Consider the following 26397-nt stretch of genomic DNA (forward strand, 5'->3'; position numbering starts at 1 on the left):
CCACGAATAAACGCTGCCTCAAATTAAAGGGAATATGTCACGGATTTTAACTGATTTTTGAACCGCCAAATTTTATATTTGTGTCGCTGGAAACATAAAAACAATAGTCCATTTTTATTAAAAATTGGTATAAAAGAGCTCTGAAACTGTTAAAGAGCATCGTTGGCTGCGGAATGAAATTTTCAACTGGCTGCAACAGTGTGTCACTGGAATTAGTGTTGATTTGTCAGAAGTAGTCAATGTTATACTTGGTTTGCCTGATCTCGAGGAACATTTTATGGCTGTAAACCACATAGTTCTTGTGGCAAAACAAACAATTGTACTTTGTAGGAAGAGATCTACTAATCGCAGTTTGAATGTCTTCCATGCTCTACTAAGGAAAACTATTAAAATAGAAGAATTTATTGCTAAGCAGAAAAATAAATTGCACCTCCATTTAGTTAAATGGGAAAATTTTTTAGATAAACTTATTTAAAGTAAATGTATGCAACGTCTGCCATTTTTCGTTCTTTTTTTGAATTTTTTTTTTGTTTGTTTTGTTTTTGTTATTTTTGTTATTTTTTTTTGTTATTTATTTATTTATTTATTTATTTATTTTTTTTTAGCATAACTGTTTCCAGAGTAATTGTAGTAGTATTTCAAAATTAAAAATTGTAACTGTAGTGCACCCGTAACTATGTATTTTTTCAAAGTGTAATTGTACTTCAAACTTCTGTATCTGTATCTATATCTGTGCTTGTAACTGTATATTTAATTTAATAAAGTATTAAATTATAAAAAAAAATCGTTGGCTGCGGATGGCGCGGATGGAAACAGATTGCAATTTGAAAACGTTAGGCAAACGTTTTCAAATTGCTTCCGCGCGTCTTCGAAATATCGATATTTATAGCCCGTAGCTTAACTTCTATCCGCAAATTAAGGTTATACATTCCTTTAGATGTTCAAAGATAATGTTTATTTAGGATTAAGTTACCTACCACTAGGGGTCATGAATGGTCCCTCAAAATGTCGCAGTGCTCGCAATGCTCGCAAAGTTTTAGTGGGTGCTCGTTTGCTCGTGCTCGCACATTTTTACAAGTGGTCGCATGCTCGGTTTTTCGTGGACGTAGGTTTTTGAAAAGTGCTCGTTGCTCGCAAGGCTAATTTTTGTCAATGCTCGTGCTCGCAAAGAAAAACGCTGTGCTCGCATGCTCGCAAATGCTCGCAAAGACCATTTGATACCCATACCACTAATTTCAGAAGAGTTTAGACCAAAAATCTTCGAAATCCCCGTGACATACTCCCTTTAAAGCCGCACTCGAATCACGGAATTCACGCCGCGGCGTTTAATCGAATAAATACGTTACGTATATGTACTAACCATGTAATGCGATATTGCCCCTAGTAAGTACTTATGTTCGATTATGTATTGCATATATAAAAGTCCACACCATATGTATCTTCCAGAATTACGTTTATTTCCCTTGTATTTGTACTTTATCTAAATAAAACTTAAATGACACCTGAAATAATAACCTCAATATAATAATACAGGACAACTCGGATTAATATTAATCGGATTAATATTAATCCTAATGATTATTATAATCCAGTAATAGATTATTATAATCTAGTAATAGATTATTATAATCCAGTAATAGATTATTATAATCTATTACTGAGGTTTGAGCCGTGTCTTAATCCATTAGGATTAATATTAATCTTATGTAAGATTAATATTAATCGGATTAATATTAATCTTAATAATAAATCTCAACAACTCAATCCTAGTCTAAAGCTTCCAAAGATTGGAAGATTATTATTTAACGATCTAAGGCGGCCTTATCAATATCTTATGCATTCTTGGACCCTTTTGCTAATGGTATCTTAATATTACAGATATCAGATCAATAAAATAAACAAAGAAAAATGTAAAAGGTTTCACACAATCGTAGAAGTGCTTGATGCAAATACATGCAGAGCGGAATACTATAATTAAAGATAGAAACTTCTCTGACAGTTACTTAGAGTTTCACACACGAAGCGATCATCAGTTTGTGCCGTTAGATGCGGGTGAAATTCAATTCAAACTACGTTCATAGAGGACGGTTGGAACAGAGACAGGATCGTTCCAACCGTCCTCCATGAACAAAGTTTAAGTTGTATTTCACCCGCATCTAACGGCACAGTCTGAAGATTAGTAAAATATAAAGATATTTTTTTAATAAGAGCGTCTATCTGCTGATAACAGTAACTGTTTGCAATTTATTAAATGAGCTACTAAACAATATTTTAAATAAACGCATCTTTCAATTTGCTGTTATCCGAGCATTCACAGAATTTTATCGGGATTATAATAGAGATTAATATTAATCCGGATTATAATATTAATAATAATCTAATCCTTCCAATTTTTTGCCGTGCCTTAATCTATTACTGGATTATAATAATATATTACTGGATTATAATAATCTATTATTGGATTATAATAATCTATTACTGGATTATAATAATCCTATTATAATCTATTATTATTATAATCCGCGGATTAATATTAATCCGAGTTGTCCTGATAATAGCAATCTCAATCAAATAAGCATAACTGCTTAGAACCTCTTCTTTACTGGCCGGTGCCATTTGGTGTAGTATAGAGAATATGAGAGTCTCAATGTGACACATCAGTACAGCAACCGAGAGTACATATGTACTTCAATTATCCAAACTAGTTATTATTATCTTCCCCAAACAGATTTCATAAATTTACCCCACATAAATTCAATTGTTAACACAATAGGGACAAATGTCCCATCTCTTTTCAAGAGTCGGAAAAAGTCCCATCATAAATTGTCCAAATTTGCACCCAATAAATTTCCAGCGTCAAAATATAAGGTAGCAAACCCATACTTTTTTGTATTCCATTTTGATCGGGAATTCAAGGGCCACGGGTTTGTCAGTCGCAAGACTGTTAAGTGCTACCCTCATGAAACAAAGTCGATTTAGAAAGTAAAATTAATGCTAGAATTTTCCACAGCAGTACTGGTGACCTTTTCCAGAAAATCTCAAATCTCGCCCAAACAATTCTCACCTTTAGACAGCTCTTAGTCTCATTTTCCCCTTATTCGGTTAAACATAAACCATAATTTTTCCTAGATGATTTTTCCATTACTTCCCAGAAAAACATTTCTCAAATAAAAATAAATTCCGGACGTTTCTCGTACAGTTTTACACCCCTAGTTCCGACTATAGGCAAGTCCAGTTTTAAAGCTAAATATAGGACCTAAAATCACTCCAAACACAGAAACTATTTTGGACATAAAATGTAAATTTTAAGGCAGTAGGGGTAGCGGTAGCAGTAGCGGTGGTAGTAGTAGTAGTAGTAGTAGTAGTAGTAGTAGTAGTAGTAGTAGTAGTAGTAGTAGTAGTAGTAGTAGTAGTAGTAGTAGTAGTAGTAGTAGTAGTAGTAGTGGTAGTGGTAGTGGTAGTGGTAGTGGTAGTGGTAGTGGTAGTGGTAGTGGTAGTGGTAGTGGTAGTGGTAGTGGTAGTGGTAGTGGTAGTGGTAGTGGTAGTGGTGGTGGTGGTGGGTAGTGGTAGTGGAAGTGCTAGAGTTGGTGGTGGTAGTAGTAGTGGTAGTGGTAGTAGTTGTAGTGGGTAGTGGAAGTGGTAGAGTTGGTGGTGAATACTCCTCTTATCTTCTGGAAACTTCTCTAAGAGAACACCTTTACACCCCTATTTGGACGATAGCCATCTCCGTTAAAAAAGAAGCCCAAAACCCCCCAGAAAAGAGGCTTTTCTGGACATAAAATGTAAATCCGTGGAAAATTATCGTATTATTATTATCATTGTTATTATCATCATCATTATCGCTATCGCTATCGTTATTGTTAGCATTATCATTATTAGTATTATCATTGTTATTACTGATCAAATAAAAATTAAATACTCCTCTTCATCTCTGACAGCATGGGAATAGTCACATTAACTCCTGCCTTGCAGTGATTCACCCCCCGTTTACACTATAATGGAGTAAAATCTAGGAATTGAAGTCACTCCAAAGAAGAAGCTAATTTGACCCTAAATTTCTTGCATTCAAACAACCCCGTGAGAAAAAACGTGTAAAATTTTGGGAAAGATGAATATATAGTACGGTTAACAACTTTTCACCGAAGTGGAAGTGCTAATAGTGGATATTTACCGAGGCGCTAAGCGGCGAGGTAAATATCCTCAGCTGGCCACAGGCACTGAGGTGAAAAGTTGCTGTAAAATTTACTTATACAGTGAGACAATATGGCCCAAAAATGACGATTTGTTTGTCTGTTTTGTTCCTGTCAACCTTGAAATTCCCCGTGCATTTGCTGGGAAGTAAACAGCACTTGCTATACCGAGTTGTAGTAGCCAATCAGAGCGCGAACAGCGTCATCATCTGTTTTAGTATATACTTAAAAAGTATGACCTTCTAACTAAGGGCATTGCAAAAGAAAACAGTCCATAGGTAAGGTTTAAGAAAAACAGAATTGACTAAACTAATTCTTTTTCCCTATTCTTATCAAAATAGTTTTAACTGAATAAATTTTGAGTATCCGGAATGTCTCACTCAGCTGTCTAAAGTACCTAATTGTAAATCCAAACAATCTAAGGGCTCATAAACATGTAATTTGTCGAAAGTAATATTTCTAGTTACAGTATTTTCTCGATTAAACTCCGGCTCCATATAAACGCCGACTGAGTCAAAACTAGGAAATTTTATAATAAACGTTGGCGGCGTTTGTTCGAGGTCCCGCCCTTTATTAGAGGTCGACTTTTTTTCTTGAATGTCAGTGCTACGATAAATATTTCGTGCTGCTTTGCTAATTTTATCAACAGTTCCAAGGGAAAAGGAAGTTGGTGACATTGCAGTATACAAAACTTGTACCCATTTCTAAAAAAAGAAAAACGTTCGTTCATACTGTTATTGCAAGCATGTTTTCTTTGCACAAATCGTGATTACAACGTACTAGTGACTTAGTAATACTGTAACTTTGGTTGATTCTCGGAGACAAGGCGACAAAATATCGGACGAAATTAAGGGGAAAATCGTGCCGCCTTGAAAAGCCAGCCTTCGGTGTCAGAGGAATGTTATTAAGTCAATCCAAAGAAATAACAGAAAATTGCACTACGTTAATACACGACGGACCCCGATAAAACCCGGCCCCGTATAAACGCTGGATCAAAACTAGGAAAGTTTAATTTAACGCCGGGGGCGTTTAATTCAGAAAATACCGTAACTCATTTCTATTGAACACTAAACAAAAGAAACTGGCCTTTGCGTTACTTCTGATACTTCAAAATTGTTCGCAAGCTTCTTGTGATAAAAAAGATAGTTAAACAAGTACTGTAAAACAAATAAAGGAATAATTGGCAACAATTGTTTAAAGGAAATAAATACAGTGCTATTATTTGCTCTTGATTTCTTGGAGGTTGAACATCGATTCACCCGTCGGTCTCGTCAAGCATCACCTCATAGAAACCTTGAGCTCATAATCTATTTGTTTAAAAGAAGTAAGGCTTTTTACACACTTTCTCAAGGGGTGTTTTGTTTAATTAATACCTTTGCTTGAATCCAGTAGCTGCTGAGAATGCTAAGATCAGTTTCTATTTTTCAATTAGTGGATCAATTGAAGACGTGGAGGAGCGGAGATAATCTTAAATTGTGATCTCAAAGTTTCCACACTGTTTCATCCCTGCGGGTGCATAAGGCGGGTCATTGGAAGCCTCATTGACAATCAGTGCCATTCCCTGGAGTTGGTGAATCTCTATGTGGCAGTGAAGAAACCACCAGCCAGGATTATCAGATAGGAAATTGATGACAACGTAACCCCCAGCGGGGAGCATGACTGTGTCCTTTCTGATCGTATACTCATCGATATCAAATTTTTTGTGCTCCTTCCAACTTGGTCTGGTACATCTTTGTCGGTTGCAGTCCTGATTTGCACAGTTTTTGTCATCACAGTCTATATCACTGGTGCGCTCGGTAATGAAACCAGTTGTTTGGTCATATTCTGGATATCCAACATGAACAACATGAAATGTGTGGCCGTGGAGATGGATTGGATGGGCACTTCCTCTGACACCAATTGCTGAAAACACCATTTGAATCGTTTTGTTTTGTGGAATGTCTATAACATGGGCACATGAGCAAGCGGGTGTAAATGGATTGCAGTCTGTCGTAAGGTTACATATTGTGTCATCTTCGTAAAACTTTTTAGGTTGGATTTGAGGAGGGGAGGAGGGGAGTATGAAATTGCGCCCATTCACTGAACTAGTGTCGGAGTCACCTTCAAAACTGAAATTGATGAAAAATGTGCAATTTGCGCAATCTTCCTCAGGATTTGCATCTGGAAGCTCGTCAGATAAAGTTGGCTCGAGTAGACGTAGGCTGTCAACATTGGTACAGCTGATGTTATATGATGGATGAAAGTCCTTGAATGGGCAGTTCACTGCTTTGCATGGTAGGGCTTCGGTGCATTGTCTGGGAGGAGACTTGCATTTTATGGCCGCGTATTCTGTTGACGGTACGTCTATATCAGAATCACCAGAGTCCTCATCCTGTTTGTAGTGCAAAATAGCCTCTGCCACATGTCCTGGGGACTTGTAGGGTGGTCCAGCACCACTTCTTTCAATCTCCAGAGTCTCGGCACGCATCCAGTAGTCTTTCTGTCTGAAAGTTTTTTTCGCACTGAGTAGAAAGTCGTATCTCTCTCCGGAATGAATGATGATGTAATCAACGTCTTCTACAGGCTGAATCCAGTAGCCGTCAGTACCCACCACAGTCAGTTTATGGCCATCAATGGAGAATCTGTAAGCATATAGCCCTTGTGCTCCAATTAAGCGAAAGCGATATGTGTTTCTTGGCTCAACAGTAAATACACTCAGTCTTGTTTTGCGGTATGGAACATCAGCATGCCTTCCTTTGCCATTTATAAGTCCAGAGAAATACGGGATAGGCCCAACCCCTGCTCCATCGGCACTAACTGATGGTCTATACGGTTCATCATCTGGAGTAGGAACCTCGCCAGGTAAGGTGTCTGGATAAAACCCCACGCCACCTTGGACCTTGGATAACAGGTCCAAGCCTGTTTCTTCTTGCCAGTCTAGAAGCGATATGGTGTGCTTTTCTGGAAGATCTTTAAGAGGTCCTTTAAATGCACCATGTTTTCGGAGTCTGGCTTTGATTCTCCGGATTCTCTGGGGACTTTCTTTAACTATAAGTGCACCATAGAAGCCATCCGTTCTCTGGGCACCGCTGTGTGAATGATACCAAAAAGTACCAGAAGGCCTGGCACGGTACATATATGAAAAGCTCGATGAAGGCCCTATCTGACATTGAGTCACTTGCCCCACACCGTCAAAAAAAGCCGTTCCTCTTTGGTGCATTCCATGCCAGTGAATTGAAATACCCTCAGTGGTAAGATTGTTGTGAACGTGAATAACGACAATTTGCTCTTCGTGAACTATCAAGGTAGGTCCAGGAATCTGCCCATTGACGGCTATCGCCAAGCGGTACGTCTTACCATCAATAAACTGGGGATCAGTGCATTTGGTGCTGTCCAATGTAGAACATTCGCGACCAGTTTGCAGTGGCAAAGCTGTCCCGGAATTGTTGAAATAATAGGTCACTCCTCGTACTCCTCGCGAAACAATCCCTGTAGTTTTATCCACAACCAGTTTTTGATAGCTGGTGAAGGTTCGAATTTCGTCAATCTCAAGGTTAAATATGCAAACATCTGCTTTTTTACTGCATTCACAACTTGAATCGGCATCAAAACAATTTAGGGTTTCCTTCAGCATGTCTGAAGAGAAAAGCCATTACAGTGAGCTTATTCAAGGGAATTTTATTGTTGGTAGTAGTATAGTAGGCACCGAATTAGCCGCTTTTTGGGGTGGAATCTCATTAGCGCGGGGCGGAATAAATTAGCGGCGATGACCTCATAGACTCATGAATAAAATGCGGTGGATTTAATTAAATTGTGGGTGATGTCATGTTCTATTTTTATCTTGGCTGGTATAACCCGTTTGACAGGATTCACAGTATCGGTTTAGCGTATTGCGCAATATTCGAAATCACTGAACCATACAGACTAATCAAGCAAGCCTCTTTTCGCATAAATTTAATACCACCGACATTATTGTTTTTGAACCATTGTTTTTATACTCGATACGCTTGAGTGAACTCAGTGATAAAAGCGCTTAAAAATTATTCATAGCAAAAACGTTTGTAAAATTCTATCTCCTCCACCACCACAATTTTATTGTTTACCTCCATTAGAAGAGAAGATGAAAAAAAAAATGTTCTGCATGCTGTTAGTTACAATTGCTAAAAGAGGCCTATAAAAAGACTAACCTTGGTCTTCAGATAAGTATTTGTCCTGTTAAAGTTAAAAAAGACAGCAATTCAGAAAAATGTAATAGATCTTCCTTAAAAAATCTAACAAGGTACGGATAGGTACTGAGTTAAACACTCACCCAATCTTGAGCATCGTGGGTGACTGACAACACCAAGGCCCAAGTAAATATGAAGAAAGCAAGACACTTCATAGTCTATGTGAAATGAATAAAAGAAATCAGTGCATTATCTAAAGTTTTGTGTTTCTAAGTACGTGCTGAGTCATGTTAAAACATTTCAACGCGGATATGCACAGGTACAAAGCATAGCAGCCTCGTATCATAGGGTCTGTAGCATTACACAACATCAACCCATGTAACTCTGTTCTTCATTGTTGACCATGTTTCATCTTCAACTTGATTTGGGATTCTTATTTGCAATGGAATAGCCCATGTGACTACTTAGCTAACGCCGGACAGCATGAGGACGTAAAAACGGTATCGCAGAAGCCTTCTTAAACGCCTGCGGTAACAATTAAATAATCACGGGCAATTAGTTCTAGAAGCGATCGTGATCGCCCCAATCGTCCTGCAGACGTTAGCGATCGTCTCTGTAATGTTCTCATTTAATCGCTCCGATCGTAGAGAAAACTTATGGAAGCGACAGAGGCGATAGAAACGATTGGGGCGATCATATGAGAACCAGACTTGACAGGTTGTCCGCGTTAGAACGGATAAAGCAAATTTCGGGACCCTTCATCGATTTGTTACCGTTTATATTTTCAGTAGAAGCTTTCAACCATTATATCCCATAAGTGTTGACAAATATCACATTTGCTTGGATCAAATCTTAAGTTATTGGCATGATTTATTTTCGTTAATTTGCGAGGTCGGTTTTTACTGTATAACCTCGAAACTATCCAATTAAATGCATTTGTAGACTCTATAATTTTCCAGAAAATGTCGGTTGCTGTCAAAGCGTAAGTTGCGTTGGGAAACGAATCTGTTATAGTTGGCGAACGAAGGTTTTGAAAACAAGGCTCACTAACATAATAAGTATTCAATGTTAACTATACTTACCGATGACGTTTAATGTATATAACGGCCACGTTTCTAGCGAGGTCTTACACCAGAATGAAGGTTTAGGGTTTGAAAAACGACGCTAATATTCAACAAAAGATCACCAAGATAGTTCCGTTGATGAAATCGCTTTCTCGAGCTTATAACTTCTTCACGTCGAAAAGTTTACTTTCAAAGGCGTCAAAACACGAACAAGGCAGATGTGGTAACAGAGTCGACGGCTCGTGTTTTCACGCAATTTTTATTCTAAGAAAAAATGTTATTTTGTAGTTATATTATTGATGACGATCATTACAAAAACGATATAAAGAAACCACTATATTGGACCTTTAAGCCATTCTCTTCTTACGATGACATAAAAATAAAGCAAAACAATTTTATAACAGAGAGTGTATTTTAAAATCCTTAAGTTAATATATAGTTTGCGGTGGCTGAGTTTAAAACATCGCGCTTTAACTTTTTAGTTAAGGTCACCCAACGATGATAGGTATAAGGTGGCTGAAACAGTTTTCCATTCTTTGGAATATCTAACTGCCTGTATCTTGCTTTCACGTCCAAACCGTTGCAGCTGACGATCTCAAAACTGGCAGGTTAGAAGATAAGCTACTGAAGTTGTAATTTTGCCTGTTTCATGTTGCGATATAATGGCAACCCAGCTAATAATTATTCAACCCAAAAATTTGACAAAGCTGACATTAAGAGTTTCAAATGTTGGTCTTTGTTGGCGATATAAATATATTATACTCGTTACCGAAAAGGGGAGTTTTCTCTCATTGTGAAGACAAATTTATTTCCAGAGGAGATATGACTGAACAAAGTTGTCTTAACTGACATGAGATATCGCAGGTAAGCCAGCTTTAGCCTTTATATCGTCGAAACACGCCCTTTAATCACCGCTTAGCTTAAAACTCTCACACGCTTTTATTGACAAAGCTGACATTTCGCGCTTCAAATGTTGGTCCTTGTAGCAGCAAGGTTGCTCCGAAGAAGTGATAGTTATTTTTTTTCTGGAATAGGCAAGTTTTGGCGCTGAATTCATAAGCGGATCGTTATGCCTCATTTCTGTTTAACTGTTTACATTTAACTCGTCACCGAAAAGGAACGTTTTCTCACATCGTGAAGCCAGCTTTATTTCCAAAAGTGATACTTAGAGGCTTAGCCAGGATTTTTCAAGGTACGCACAATTTTCCAAATCACCCGCTTCTCCCTCCCTTCCCCTCGGTGAAGTCTCGAATCTTTGTTTTTATTTTTTTTTCTTGTTTAAATTTTGTTTAGGATGTGAGTGTACTGGCGAGGTTATGTTGTAAGCGCTCTCTCTTGATATGAAATGACAATAAAGTCATAAATATTTAGCCGGTCTCTCGTTACAACCACAGAGGTAATCTTCTGTCTTTCTTTCGTCCCAACAAAGTCAGATCTGATCAGAAATGACTAAATTTAAAGTTCTTTTCGGTTCTTTGTATATGTCTATGAACATGTATCACGGATTTCGTAATACATGTACTCATATTCCAGTTTATTTCCTTTTTCAAAAATCTCTCTTTCCTACTGTTTCAGGTACGCACGTGCTGGTTGCCATATGCACGAACGCTCAATCACTGACAACAAAAGTTGCCACCGATCGAAGCTATCGATATCATATTTGAAGCCGGATATGTCACGACTCTGTGCGTTCAAACTGAATTACGAGCATACAAAAGTCTTGATAAGCTTTAGTTTTGATCGCGAAGAGTCATGTTCTTTCCGCGCACAGATTGTATGAAGTTGCATTCTCGATTGTCCGTAACGGTTGGCTGGAAAAAAAATATTTTTTGGAGGCACCATATGGAGAAGTAATCATTGATCGAGTTGTCAAAGAGCCATGAAGAGCTCCCGATCACTAACGTTTTTGATGTTTTCCATTGCGGTCGGCTGTTCGAATGAGTCAGATGGTACGTCAAGCTCAGTTTCAAAATTCACGGCAAGTGTAAACCATTTTCCACTTGAGTGACTTTTTCAAATGGGTAACGTTTTATTCTTGGTGACCATTGTTATTCAGTCAAGGGCTTAAAACAATTGCCTACTCGCTCGATGCGCACCATTTTCAAACGCAAATCCAACTGGCAGTTTTTAAACCGAAAAAAAAAACAGTGATTCCTGTTAACCAATTTTTTAATTTCAACATTTTTTTGCACATTTTCAGAAATTCGCTTTCATAAACGGCCTTATACAAATAGACAATTTTACTGTATTTTCAAGTGCAAAACAAACAGTCCTTATGCTCGTTGAATCGTCTTCGTTTAAGCCTTGAAAAGGAGATGCAACATTCTTCTTCAAAAATCCGCGCGTGCATTGTTAGATTTTTACTTCTTATACAGGTCGACTTCACAGTCGTTGGCGAATGAAGATGCCCAGCGCGAGCGCCCCCGCTCCGTTGAGACGAAAAAAACAGCCCGAACATGAAAGCCGGACGAACAACTCTCGCCACAGCGAACTGCGAAAAAGGAGGAAGGGGCCACACGCCCGGAGCGGACTTGGCCATTTGCAGCCTCACTGTCGAGAGCTAAAAATTTTTATTTTTCCAGAACTAGTCGTTGCATTTACTTACAACCTAAGATAGTTCACTGGGAGTTTGGGGAAACTATTTTCCGACCCGAAATGCGATGGACCGTTTGAGAAACTGCCACTTAAAATCAGAGAAGCAAGTTTTATCAACGCTACTGGGCCGATTTTGGCCCTTTCTTTTCTTATTGTGGGCGCACTGCGCTCGCGTTCAAATTTGCCACTCCGCTCATTATGAATAACTAATCATGTTCATGCATTCTGCCCTATGAGTTCACTAGGCACAGTTGAGGAAAGTTAGAGGGAAAACGTTTTTCCAACCAGAAATGCGATGGACCGCTTTTAAAGACATTGCCAGCTAATAATTTCCTTTCTTGTTTTTTTTGTAAGCTTCGTGCATGTTGGTTAGTCTGCAATGTATTGAGTTTCATAGAAAACAGTAATGAGCGAATTTGGTTGTTCCTTTTTATCGCGTCTTGCTTCTTCGGAATTTAAAAGAACTTGATGCTAATAAATTACTGACAATTTTTACCCAAATAAGCAAATTACTTTATTTCCTCGCAACTTATGAATGTGAAAGTTATAGTTTGTTTAGCTTTTTGTTAAGCAAAGTCACAAGGCGACGTTAAGACATCGCTTCATTATCATCTTGTCTTAAATTTTAAGTTTGAATGAAAAGGAGTCATTTTTAAACTTGTAAATGATTCTATCTTGAATAAAATGACGAAATTTTTTATCTTCAAAATATCCGTCTCGAAGAAGCGCGTCCCTATAGAATACAAGCACGCTTTTGTGGAAGCTGAAAATTAGCATACGAGAAAAACATCAGGAAATTAATTTTTAAAACATATTAATTTTTTAGGGTAAACACAGTTGTTTAAATTGTGAAATTGATACGGTGTACTCTTTTCGAAAACGTGGGGAACCCAAAAACTCCGAGGAAGAGAAGAATTTATTAGAAATTGCACGCTGTCTACACGTTCGGTGTGTTTCTGCTAGAAAACATCGCGTTATCAATTGGATTTAAGGTAGACGATGATTAGTTTTGACCAAAATTCTTTCGTGAGTAGGGAAAAAAGAACAACAGAGAACGATTTTACTAGACCTGACAGCACAAAATTGCAAACAGTAACACCCAAAAATCATGCAAATGTAAGTCACTAATGAAAAAACTGGAACTGCACCCTATTAGTTAGTAACCAACGCATTTCAACAAAAGCAACTCCCAAGTGAAAAACACGTATCGTACACTTACAAAGTAACTTTTAGTGCAAAGAATTTTGTAACATCCAAAGTTTACCAAGAATTCAAAGTATACGTTAATGGTGGTCTATTTTAGTCGGTAAAACTGATATACATATACAAGCATTCTCCCTGCCTACCTTGGATATTCGCAGAGAAAATGTATCAACGTTTCCTGCAGATTGACAATGATAAGGTCTTTACTCAAGTGATGAAAAGCTGCAGAAAATAAATACATAAGAATAAACGGTTGGCTTTTCAACTGCAGCTTCTATTTGAGTTCAAAAGGGGACAAACGGAAAAAAACTACTAAGTCTTGTAAACTGATCCTACCTGGCTTCCTGTGGCAAACCTACAGCCTGACTGAAACGGAGAGAGCGATTAAAACCACTAGTGGGCGTGAAGCACGTTGAAATGTGCTCTTTCTATTGGCTGTTGATGACAGAATGAGTAAGGTGATTGGCTGAACTGAAATGGCAACTTTTTCTTATGCTATTGTTCTAGCATGAGGTTATCCTTGACAACGCACTGCTCTCGCAAAAATTAAGAAAGCTTTTAAGGTCTGAAATTTCCATATATATAAGTTAAGATGTCACTAAACTCAAATAAATGAACTCTACTTTCTTTATTCTGAATAAAACTTCTAAACTAAACTTTCTTTAGAATTTGCTTTCCCAATTTTTCTAGCCCTTCCTCGCATTATACCGCTTGTAACGTTTGATCAATACACCATAAACTTCCGAATCTAAAGATACCCCGGAAAAAATCCTAAAAAGCTCCTCCTCTGAACAATTTGATAAAATAACGTTTGTGGATCTTTGTTCACATAATTATAATACCATTTTATTTACTTTTAATTGAATTAGCCCACATGCGCTACACGTTTCGCTCCCGAAGATAGCGACTCCGTGAAAGAAGTAAGCGATTTTTTAAAGAAAACTTTCGCAAGATGACAACTTACCTAAGTTAAGTAAACTGCAAAATTCGTCAATAAGAAATGCGAACTAACTGATCCTACCTGACTTTTTTTGTAAACAAGCTGCCTTACTAAACAAAAACAGTGATTAAAACTTTAAAAAACTCATTAATAGTTCATAAAGAAAATACAAAAAAAAAATTATTGTTCAATGAGTGTCTTTATATCTGATAAAGACACGGCTAAACTTTATGTCCAATTTTCTAGGCCAAAATAATCCCAAATTCGCAGTTGGCGTTTTTTTCTAAAACACTCGGCTGCGCCTCGTGTTTTAAACTTGAAAAAACACTGCTGCTCATTTATAAAAAAATGATGTTTTCTCAAATGCTAATTTCCAGCTTCCCCAAAAGCGTGATTATGGTGAATTATATTGGGACGCGCTTCTTCGAGATGGATATATTGAAGATAAAAATTTTGTGATTTAATTCAAGATGAATCATTTATTAAAATCAACACACTCTTTGAATTGCAGAATTTAGTGTGACAAAGCAGAAGGTCACAAAAAGAGAAAAGGAGATTAACAGTTTGCAAGATCGTGACAGCGATCTTAAGAATGGCGGGGGTGAATTGAGCGATGTGATCGAACGAGAAGCAACGACTGAAGAAAATGTGAACACAGGACCCCCCGTATAGATGAAGGTGTGTGGGCGCGCTGCGATGTTGAACGCTCCAATGATGAGATCCCCACGGATGGGGCTGCCAGATGGACTAGTTCTTCCATTGCTGCTATGAGTTTTAAAGCTTTAATCACTGTCTTTGTTTAGTAAGGCAGCCTTGTTTACAAAAAAAGTCAGGTAAGATCAGTTAGTTCGCATTTCTCATTGACGAATTTTGCAGTTAACTTAACTTAGGTAAGTTGTCATCTTGCGAAAGTTTTCTTCAAAAATCGCTTGCTTCTTTCACGGAGTCGCTATCTTCGGGAGTGAAACGTGTAGCGTATGTGGGCTAATTCAATTAAAAGTAAATAAAATGGTATTTTAATTATGTGAACACAGATCCACAAACGTTATTTTTATCAAATTGTTCAGAGGAGGAGCTTTTTAGGAATTTTTCCGGGGATCATTAGATTTGGAAGTTTATGGTGAATTGATCAAACGTTACAAGTGGTATAATGCGAGGAAGGGCTAGAAAAATTGGGAAAGCAATTTCTAAATAAAGTAAGTTTAGTTTAGAAGTTTTATTCAGAATAAAGAAAGTAGAGTTCATTTATTTGAGTTTAATGGCATCTAAACTAATATATATGAAAATTTCAGACCTTAAAAGCTTTCTTAATTTTTGCGAGAGCAGTGCGTTGTCAAGGATAACCTCATGCTAGAACAATAGCATAAGCAAAAGTTGAAGTCTTTCTATTGTTTGTTGATATGACATTTTCTTCAGTTACCGATTGTATCGAAATCGTGAATTCTGTTCTTTTTAGCCTAGGGTTATGATCTGTTATACCAAAACTCAGTTTACAGTCTTGACAGCCGCCATTGCTTTTACAGAATTCAAAAGCTGCCACGATCTTGCAAAAACTGTTTATATCTATTTCTTATATCAACTTCTTGCTTTTCTCTTTTTAGTGACCGTCTGCTTTTGTCATAAACAAACTGAAATTCTAAGCAATTCAAAGAGTGTGTTGATTTTTAACTTTAAAATCATTCCATCTTGAATTAAATCACGAAATTTTTATCTTCAAAATATCCATTTCGAAAAAGCGCGTCCCAAAAGAATTCACCCCAATCACGCTTTTGTGGAAGCTGGAAATTAGCATTTGAGAAAAGCATCAGGAAATTAATATTCAAAACATATAGATTTTTTGGGTAAACACAATTACTGGTATCCCAGTAGTTTAAATTGTGAAATTGATACGGTGTACTCTTTTCGAATGATGCATGCTTTTTTGGGTGTTACTGTTTGCAATTTTGTGCTGTCAGGTCGAGTAAAATCGTGCTCTGTTGTTCTTTTTCCCCAGCTCACGACAAAAAAATTTGTCAAACTAATCATCGTCTACCTTAAATCCAATTGATCACGCGATGTTTTCTGGCAGAAACACATAAACCCCTTTAGTCACCGAACGTGTAGACATCGTGCAATTTCTAATAAATTGTTCTCATCCTCGGAGTTTTTTCGATTCCCCACATTTTCGAAAAGAGTACACCGTATCAATTTCACAATTTAAACTACGGAGATACCAGTAATTGTGTTTACCCAAAAAAAATCTATAGGAAAGATATTTGTTTACAAACATTGTCTTTGTTATTTAAATGTCCAACAATTTGAACAAAAGAACTCTTTGTTTCGCCAGCCAATAGTTTTCTGGTTGGCACATTTATAACAATAAGTGACAACAACAATATCTTTGCTATATGTTCTGAATATTAATTTATTGATGTTTTCTTAAATGCTAATTTCCAGTTTCCACAAAAGTGTGATTATGGTGAATTATATTAGGACGCGCTCCTTCGAGATGGATATTTTGAAGATAAAAATTTTGTGATTGAATTCAAGATGGAATCATTTTAGAGTTAAAAATCAACACACTCTTTGAATGGCTTAGAATTTCAGTTTGTTTACGACAAAAGCAGAAGGTCACTAAAAAAGAGAAAAGCGAGAAATTGATATAAACAGTTTTTGCAAGATCGTGACAGCTTTTGAATTCTTGTAAAAGCAATGGCGGCTGTCTAGGGTGTAAACTGAGTTTTCGCATAAGTGATCGTAACCCTTGGCTAAAAAAGAACAGAATTCACGATTTCGATACAATCGGTAACTGAAGAAAATGTCATATGAACAAACAATAGAAAGACCACACCTTTGCATATAACACACAGTCATTAGGCAATGTTTAATAAATGAGCAGCAGTGTTTTATCAAGTTTAAAACACGAGGCGCAGCACGCGAACTGCGAATTTGTTGAACGGCTTCCAAATCTTCTGATGTAGATCAACTCATTCTTACACTAGTATTTAGATTTGGGGTTTTCTTGGCCTAGAAAATTGGACATAAAGTTTAGCTGTGTCTTTATCAGATATAAATACACTCATCAATTTTTTTTTGTATTTTCTTTATGAACTATTAATGAGTTTTTTAATGCTTTAATCACTGTCCTTGTTTAGTAAGGCAGCTTGTTTACAAAAAAAGTCAGGTAAGATCAGTTAGTTCGCATTTCTCATTGACGAATTTTGCAGTTAACTTAACTTAGGTAAGTTGTCATCTTGCGAAAGTTTTCTTCAAAAATCGCTTACTTCTTTCACGGAGTCGCTATCTTCGGGAGTGAAACGTGTAGCGCCTGTGGGCTAATTCAATTAAAAGTAAATAAAATGGTATTTTAATTATGTGAACACAGATCCACAAACGTTATTTTTATCAAATTGTTCAGAGGAGGAGCTTTTTAGGAATTTTTCCGGGGATCATTAGATTTGGAAGTTTATGGTGTATTGATCAAACGTTACAAGTGGTATAATGCGAGGAAGGGCTAGAAAAATTGGGAAAGCAATTTCTAAATAAAGTAAGTTTAGTTTAGAAGTTTTATTCAGAATAAAGAAAGTAGAGTTCATTTATTTGAGTTTAATGGCATCTAAACTAATATATATGAAAATTTCAGACCTTGAAAGCTTTCTTAATTTTTGCGAGAGCAGTGCGTTGTCAAGAATAACCTCATGCTAGAACAATAGCATAAGCAAAAGTTGCATTTCCGTGAAAGAAGCAAGCGTTTTTTTAAAGAATTTTTTCGAGTCATTTTTTTTTAAATTTAATTTTTAAATTTTTTTTTTTTTTAAAACATGCTCCTTTAAAAAAAAAAAAAAGTAAAAAAAAAAAAAAAAAATATATTATATAAAAAAAAAAAAAAAAAAAAAAATTTTTTTTTTTTTTTTTTTATTTTTTTTTTTTTTTTTAATTTTTTCCGCCCTTTTATTTTATTGAAAAGGGTCTTTCTATTGTTTGTTGATATGACATTTTCTTCAGTTACCGATTGCATCGAAATCGTGAATTCTGTTCTTTTTAGCCTAGGGTTATGATCTGTTATACGAAAACTCAGTTTACAGTCTTGACAGCCGCCATTGCTATTACAAGAACTCAAAAGCTGTCACGATCTTGCAAAAACTGTTTATATCTATTTCTTATACCTTATTGTTACTTAGTTTCGCGGGAACTTAATTTCGTGGATATGGAACGGGCATATTTCGCGGGACTTAAATTTCGCGATTTGGCCAAAAAAAAATACGTTTAAAGGAGCAAAATTTCGCGAAAATTGTCAAAATACTGGTCTGCATTAACAAACAGTAAGCGGCACAACTGATTTTAATTTTCCCCACTGAACAAAACTATCTAACAAAAGGAAACTTTAAACAGTTTGACATCTTCCTCGATATAACGATATTCCCGATATTACGATGAATATTCTATGTCCCGGCTAAAGTTACAGTAAAATGTATTGGACGGAACCCCGATATAACGATCTTCGATATAACGATATTCCCGATAAAACGATGAGAATTTAGCGGACTGAACGTAAAATCCTCCCGATATAACGACATTATCAGTACACCGCCACATTTTATTTGCAAAACATGGAATTTTATGCAATAACGTTACGGTAATTTCTTGTGTTCTAAGCTTTCTTATTAAAATTATTCTCTTTATCCTCTTCTAATATGTAGTAAAAACGTACTTGTTAGTTTACCCCGATATAACGATATTTTCGGTTATTTTACGGCCATATCGTTATATCGGGAGTTTCGATATAACGATACTTCGATATAACGATATTATTTTACTGCTCCCTTGGCATATCGTTATATCGGGGTTCCATTGTAACAAATAAAGCTAGTTTGACGACTGTACCAAGACAATTAAGTAGTAAACTTCCTGCAACGTTGATTAGTCATAACGAATTATAACGAAGGGTATTAAAGTTCGCGTCGTTATTTTTCGCGGGTCTTTAAGTTCGCGATTTTTCAAAAAATCGCGAAAAATTAAGACCCGCGAAAATAAGTAATAATAAGGTATCAATTTCTCGCTTTTCTCTTTTTTAGTGACCTTCTTCTCATAATCAAACTGAAATTCTAAGCAATAAAAGAGTTTGTTGATTTTTTTTAATTTAAAATGAGGTTCCACCTTGAATTAAATCACAAAATTTTTATCTTCAAAATATCCATCTCGAAGAAGCGCGTTCCAATAGAATTCACCACAATCACGCTTTTGTGGAAGCTGGAAATTAGCATTTGAGAAAGCATCAGGAAATTAATATTCAAAACATATAGATTTTTTGGGTAAACACAATGACTGGTATCCCAGTAGTTTAAATTGTGAAATTGATACGGTGTACTCTTTTCGAAAATGTGGGGAATCGAAAAAACTCCGAGGAAGAGAACAATTTATTAGAAATTGCACAATGTGTACACGTTCGGTGACTAAAGGAGTTTATGTGTTTCTGCCAGAAAACATCGCGTAATCAATTGGATTTAAGGTAGACGATGATTAGTTTGACTAAAATTCTTGTCGGGAGCTGGGGAAAAAGAACAAAGAGCACGATTTTACTCGACCTGACAGCACAAAATTGCAAACAGTAACACCCCAAAATCATGCCAATGTAAGTCACAAATGAAAAAATAAATGGAACTGCGCCCTATCAGTTATTGACCTACGCATTTCTACATAAGCACTTCCCAAGTGAAAAACATGAATCATGCACTTACAGCAACGTAACTTTTATAGAAACAATTGTAACATCCCAAGTTTGCCAAGAATTCAAAAAATTCGTTAACGGTGGTCTATTTCAATTAGTCGGTAAATCGAAATACATATACAAGCATTTTCCCTCCCTACCTTGGATATTCGTGGAGAAAATTTATCAGCGTTTCCTGCAGATGAACAATGATAACGTCTTAACTCAAGCAATGAAAACCTGCAGAAAATAAATACATAAGAATAAACGGTTAGCTTTTCAAATGCAGCTTCTATTTGAGTTCAAAAGGGGACTAGCTGAAAAGTCTTGTAACCTGACCCTACCTGTCTTTCTGTGGCAAACCTACAGCCTGATTGAAACAGAGAAAGCGATTTAAACCACTTGTCGGCGTGGCACGAGCACGTTGGAATGTGCTTTTTTTGTTGGCTGTTGATGACAGAATGAGTAAGGTGATTGGCTGAACTGAAATGGCAACTTCTACTTATGATATTGTTCTAGCATGAGATCATCCTTGACAACGCACTGCTCTCGCAAAAATTACGAACGCGGTCAAGGTCTGAAACTTCCATATATATTGGTTTAGATGTCATTAAAAAGAAATAAATGAACTCTACTTTCTTTTTTCTAAATAAAACTTCTAAACTAAACTAACTCTAGAATTTTGCTTTCCCAATTTTTCTAGCCCTTCCTCACATTATACCACTTGTAACGTTTAATCAATATACCATAAACTTCCGAATCTAACGATCCCCGGAAAAAATCGTGAAAAGCGCCTCCTACGAACAATTTGATAAAAATTATATTTGTTACTAGTATGTTACTGCCCACTGAAAGTTCATGCAAATAAGTTTTTTAGCGGCACTGGCAAATTGAAAAAAATTGCAATGATTGGACGATCTACAGAATTTTCCTGGTTGTTCCTGTATGGTTTTGCACGCAGCAAGTAGCGTAAATATGTTTCAGCCACTTACATTCACCACAGATGCAACTATAATGATCACTGGCATTGTTGCAAATATCTCCTTGTAATCCTGACAAAATATGACTGCAAGTGAAGCAGTTTTCGTCTGTCACAAACTGTAAGCCAATGCCTGAGGAGTACATTGTTCCTTCACTATTTTCGGCTCTTGTTTGCTCAGCGTTTCTCTTCATTTTTGCTTCTTTCCCCTTCTCTCCATTGAAATCATGCTCTTTCTTGCCATCCTTCTCTTGAGCTCTCTTGCACTTTTGCTAGGTAATTAGACAAATCCTCACCAGCTGTCATTTAATGTTGCTTTCCACCTGAGATTATTATTCACACCTGCTACAGCTGCAGTCCAACTCACTACTTTTCGAGCCAACATAGGAACATTTTTGTGGATTTTTCGTCCCAAATTGTTGAATAATTCATTGCGTTATGTTGATCAAGTGGAAGGTTATTTCCTTGCAATCTCTTTCTTTGCAAAGGGTGATAACACACCTATGAGAAACTGCCTTAAAATCTCTTACTTCTGGTAGAGTGGAATGCGGAAAGGCCTCCGAGTGCTCACAGTACCGACACCAGACGCGGCATTGGGTGTGATCTCTGAATCTGTGCAGGACACTAGCTTTAATGGCACTTCAAAGACCAGCAGGATTGCGATTATTTCTGATGGATCACATCACACGTTTTTTACATGCTTTATTTGTGGCACTCAGCTATGAAACTGGCTCGTATAATGGCATGGTCATTGTGCGTGTCATATGATTGACATCCATTGCCACTTTTCAATCCCACTGTCTACTGCCTTGCGAAGCTTCGATGTAGCTGTTGATTCATCGTGTCAAAAATACGCTATACAAAAAAGGGTTTACTACTACAGCAGCTTCCATAGCCTTGGTTGACCCGTAATGGTTCGGAGGGCAGTCATGGAGTTGAGTGGTTGAAATTCGTTTTGGCTTCCAGTCACTTTCTGCAGTAGAGAGCAAACTTCCAGTTCTCGAGTTGTGGGAACAACCATGCTTTTGCCATCCACATGACACTTTGCACAGGTGTCATGGGTGGTCCCTTAAATAATTCTTTTCACGTGGGAATTGGGGGTCTGAGACTTACTCTTTTAACATAAGCTGTGCGAGCTGAAGTTCTGACTGAAGATACTCTTTTGAGGAGAGCTTACTCATCAGATGGCAGGGGGTTAATTTCGTTTATCGTATTCACTGGCTGATCGCGAGAGACCATTGAAAGGTAACAAACTTTACTGAAGTGCTGAGCCTAGTTTTATGACGTACCCTGAATGAAACTGTGTTAGTTTGCCGTTCTTTCGTAAATTATTTGCTGCTTTTCTACTTTATTCACTCGCTCTTGCTGTGCGTTCAGTTTAAAAGTATTATCAATTACACTTTTCGCATCTATCCTTTTGTTTTGCGTAGTTTAATTTACTATGGCATTTCTTTGGTTTTTGTTGGCACCAGCTAATTATTTCTTGTTCATATAGCTCGCCAAATTTGCTGTTCAAAACCATTTTTTTGATGGAACTGTCGCTTCCCGCAGAAAAATTTTAGTTTGGCAACAGTAACGCAATCATTTTCCAAATAAGGTCAAACTAAGGTATACGAGCTGACAACCGGGATTGAGTGAAGCAATCAGAATGGTAGTTCTCCAGGGGTGTATAATTACACTAATTTACCTTTTTGCAACATCCACCGAGTGTTAGGATGGACATTGAAATAAAGACAACCTTGCAATGTTGTGAATATTGATTTTCTGTATATGTCATTCCCCAACTGCATGCATTCATTCTGAATTCATATCATTGCGAAAAAAATAAAGTTGGTTGCGTGCCATAAATAACAAACTGCTTACAAATGATGTGTTGTGCTGTCCTACTGATAATTTGTACAAAACACATAGTGTTTGAAATTAATTTACAGATCCACCAAAACAAACGCTTTTCACGTTTATCAAACTATGACACAGAAATATACCGTAATGCAACACACTGAGCTTTGCACGAGGCTGTCAAGAGGTGTGGGCTGGAAAGAACATCCCCCAGTCACTTGTAAAAAACACAAAATGATCAGCAGACAGAATGAGAAGAAAAGAACTTCAATTGTATTTTCATTTTACAGTAGGTAAACACTGGTCACTATTTGTTGCCTGTCCTTTAGTCAACTGCCAGACCTGCAAAAATGAAATACAGCTATGATCAGTGTGCTGAAATATAACAGCATACAATAAACTGGTGAACAGCCATCACCAAATAGTTATTTTCTTTTCACCAATGGAACAAATCTTCATGCAAAGTCCAAGATACTATACCATGTTTGAAAACCAATGATGAAGCACACAAAAGACACAATCTGTTGTGAGAAGTACATGATCGTTGTGTATCGTGATTGCAAAAGGGGTTACGGTATCATAGCTGTTGGTTAAGTCTGAGTGTGAGCCCAGTGGTCCATCAAGCCTGAGCTTACCTCGGTTTCCATAATCAATTATAGCATTAGCGACTGGTGGTTTGGGGAGGGGTGTTAGAAATTTTCAGACACTAATGCATGGAGTTTAGTCTTTTTAGGAGTTTTGTCTTTTCTATTACAGGCCACAAGGTAAACATTTACATTGTAAAAGTATTTCAACAAGCAAATTGGTGATTTCCAAGTGAGAAATTGTGTTTGAACTTTGTGTTAACTAAGCATTCTTTAAGATTCAATGTGGGTCACAATTGCACTTGCCATAGTATAAATAAAAAAACGCACAATTTTCCCATTGCCAAACTGTCTAACTAATTCACGGCTTATACACAGTTGCATGTCCTGCTGACATGAGGTTTACAACCTTGTGACAGAAGTTTTATTTCCTTTATCATGAAATAAATACTCCATAAATATCTATTTTTTATTTTTTTTTATTTTTTTTTTTCGGGGGATGAAATATTACCATTTTTTTTTTTTTCGATGTATCACATGAACAGAGCTCAGCCCAGGAAAAGAAAAGAACCGACTGCCTATAAAGAAATTTTGGTTGTTCGTGGAACAGTTGGTTTGGTACGCGTAGTATTGCTGCGTCATGATCATCGAACTTTTGTCTAAAAAGGTCTACCAAAAAACCAGGTTGTCTACCTTGCCCAGATTGCACACGATGAAACTTTATGGATGTAACAATCGGGTAAAAATATTTACAACTCCAGGAAAATATTAATGATTATTCACCTACCTTGCAACTCGTCCCAAAATTCCGCATGAGTCCTTCGTAGCGAACAAAAACACACGAAAAGTCGACTTGCTTCGACGATCGAATTCAAACACTAGTTCCCAGTCCCTTTTCTGTGTTTTCGTCCGCCATTTTGAATTCTTTTACGGATTACCGCTGTACAGTCATTCCCAGACTCCGGTTCCCGGTTCCCGGTCGTTCCCGGTTCCCGGCTCCCCGTTACCACTTTTAGTAGCATCCTTTCTAAAGTCGCGCATCAGTGCAAATAATAGACAGTTCGAACTGAAAAGTATTAGCTGGTGGGAAACTGAGGGGGCGTCCTTGCCAAATTTTGTTTTTTTTTTTTTTAGTTCTCGCCGGTCCCAAAAAGAAAAAAAAATTTAACAACTGAGTTTCTTAAAGGTTAACAAAAAGCAAAATGAAAACCCGTAACGTTTATTGTGTATGTAGTTTTAGAAGTGTTTATAGGCACGCCCACTTAACCGGTGGGAATATTTGTCTGGTACGATAGCAAGAATAATATGCAAAGCCGTAACAGCTATGATCGATATTTTTATAGGATAGCGGAAGAACCTGGACAAACCCGAAAGGTTAGAAAAAACTGCTTTATTTTTTCTACATTTTAATTTTGAACCTAACAAAATATATAATTTAAGAAATCGCCCGCTTTATTTGTAGTTGCTTACTTCACAAGAGCAATGCATTGGTCTTAGCAGCACTAGCTAGAAGATAAAAAGATTTTATATCGCCTTCGAGGACGACAAGAAAATTAAACTATTCAAAGCCCACTGTATCAGTCTTAGGTTTACTGCGAAATTCCTAAATGGATTGAGAGAACTGATAAAGTATGTGAACAATCAACGATACTTTTTGGAAAGTGATCTTGTTACAGTAGCCGTTTAATCGGTGTTGTCTGACCACCCATACATGATACGGTTAAAGCCGAATCCACGAACAACTGCGACAAAAAAAACGTCAATTGCAATGAAATCAAACCGTCAAGGATACTTGATATAAATTTGTCTATTTAAGCCGGAGTATGCATGTATATTTTGGTAGGACTAAACAAAACGTCTGCACTTGTATAGACTTCTATATGTCAGAGGACCTTGTTGACGATAAACATTTTACCAATAAGCGAGCGAAATTCTACACAACTATTGTAAATATGGATTTCGTTGTTTAAAGAAGTTGAAACACGATATTTCAGATAAAATCGCCTGTCATTTGTTAGCTAACTTCTGCTCCCCATCACTCAGCTTACAATTTTCACCTGAGACATCGTTTCGAACAACAAGAGAATGTAAAGCGGTAACGAACTTCTTATATCTGTTGAAATAAAACAAATTCGAACTACATGTACCCTTAAACTTGACGCCGAAGAAGAAAAAAATGTGGCTCAGGTCAAACGGAAAATAGAAAACGAAACTCACTCGAAACTTAGCGGTTATTTTGCGAACGATGACGAGAACTAGTCTTAATTGTTTTGTTTCTTTATTAAACTTTTTTTTTATAATTTAACTGCCATGCCACGCGATATTGATCTTGGCGAACGATGACGAGAACTAGTCCTTAATTCGTTTTAGTTTCCATTGCAAGATTGCAGACAGAGCAGAATACCCGTAAATCGCTATTTACCTATTATTATATACCGTACGTTCGGTTTTGGAAATCGTATTTTCTCAGCCTAAATCTCGCAGCCGTGACAATAATAAATGCAACCATACCTTGACTTTATTTCGGGACGTCCTTCTGCTATAAACAAAGTTTCGGCGTAGTTTTGGCTTCAGGTTTCTTCCTGTACGAATAGAAAGTGTGCTATTATCTGACGCGCCTTCCGTTTGAAGAAATAACGACAGGTCAAAGCGAATTTGCAATTTCGGTCTGTGGTCTTCGAAGCATTTGCAACAAGGCGACTGATGCACGTGCAAATTTTATGGAACGTTCTAGACTTTTTTAGCATTTGCCTCATTCTATGCAAATTTAAATCGCCCTGGGACACAAAACACCAATTTCGAGCGAATAACAATTGGAGTGATCTTTAATTTTTATCACCAGCGTCAAGCCTGGTCACCACAATCACACAAAATTAAGTAAACTCCAAAGCGTCGACAGTAACAAATTTACGCTCCAAGAAATGAAACGTTCACCTGGTTTATCGTTTTATTTGTTAATAAGCAACTTGACAAAATTTGAAATAGATTTCTATTATTCTTCGAGACGTTTTCCATAGTTATTTCATTTTTTTCACCCGTGATTTACAAGCTTTTTGAGTGATCTCCGAACATTCCGCGTAGATTTGTTACGCCGGTAAGCCCAGAGAAAGTGTGGTTTATTTTAATTTTTAGTCCCTAGGTGAAAACTAATGAATATTATGTTTTATAGGGT

General features: G+C 36.9%; 1 protein-coding gene across 1 annotated transcript; it reads right to left on the reverse strand.

The window, feature by feature from the left end:
• Window positions 1–3742: 3742 nt before the first annotated feature.
• On the reverse strand, window positions 3743–13787 carry LOC144636140 (uncharacterized). The gene is made up of 5 exons (XM_078495276.1): window positions 13534–13787; window positions 13341–13419; window positions 8479–8553; window positions 8357–8381; window positions 3743–7805 (listed from the first exon to the last, which is right to left on the reverse strand). The coding sequence occupies exons 3-5, from the start codon at window positions 8548–8550 to the stop codon at window positions 5659–5661; spliced, it is 2244 nt and encodes a 747-aa protein (XP_078351402.1). The 5' UTR covers window positions 8551–8553; window positions 13341–13419; window positions 13534–13787; the 3' UTR covers window positions 3743–5658.
• Between the last annotated feature and the right edge of the window lie 12610 nt (window positions 13788–26397).

This window comes from Oculina patagonica, chromosome 13, assembly GCF_052425735.1.
Source record: "Oculina patagonica isolate OP01 chromosome 13, crgOcupat, whole genome shotgun sequence".
NCBI classification, from domain to species: Eukaryota; Metazoa; Cnidaria; class Anthozoa; order Scleractinia; family Oculinidae; genus Oculina; species Oculina patagonica.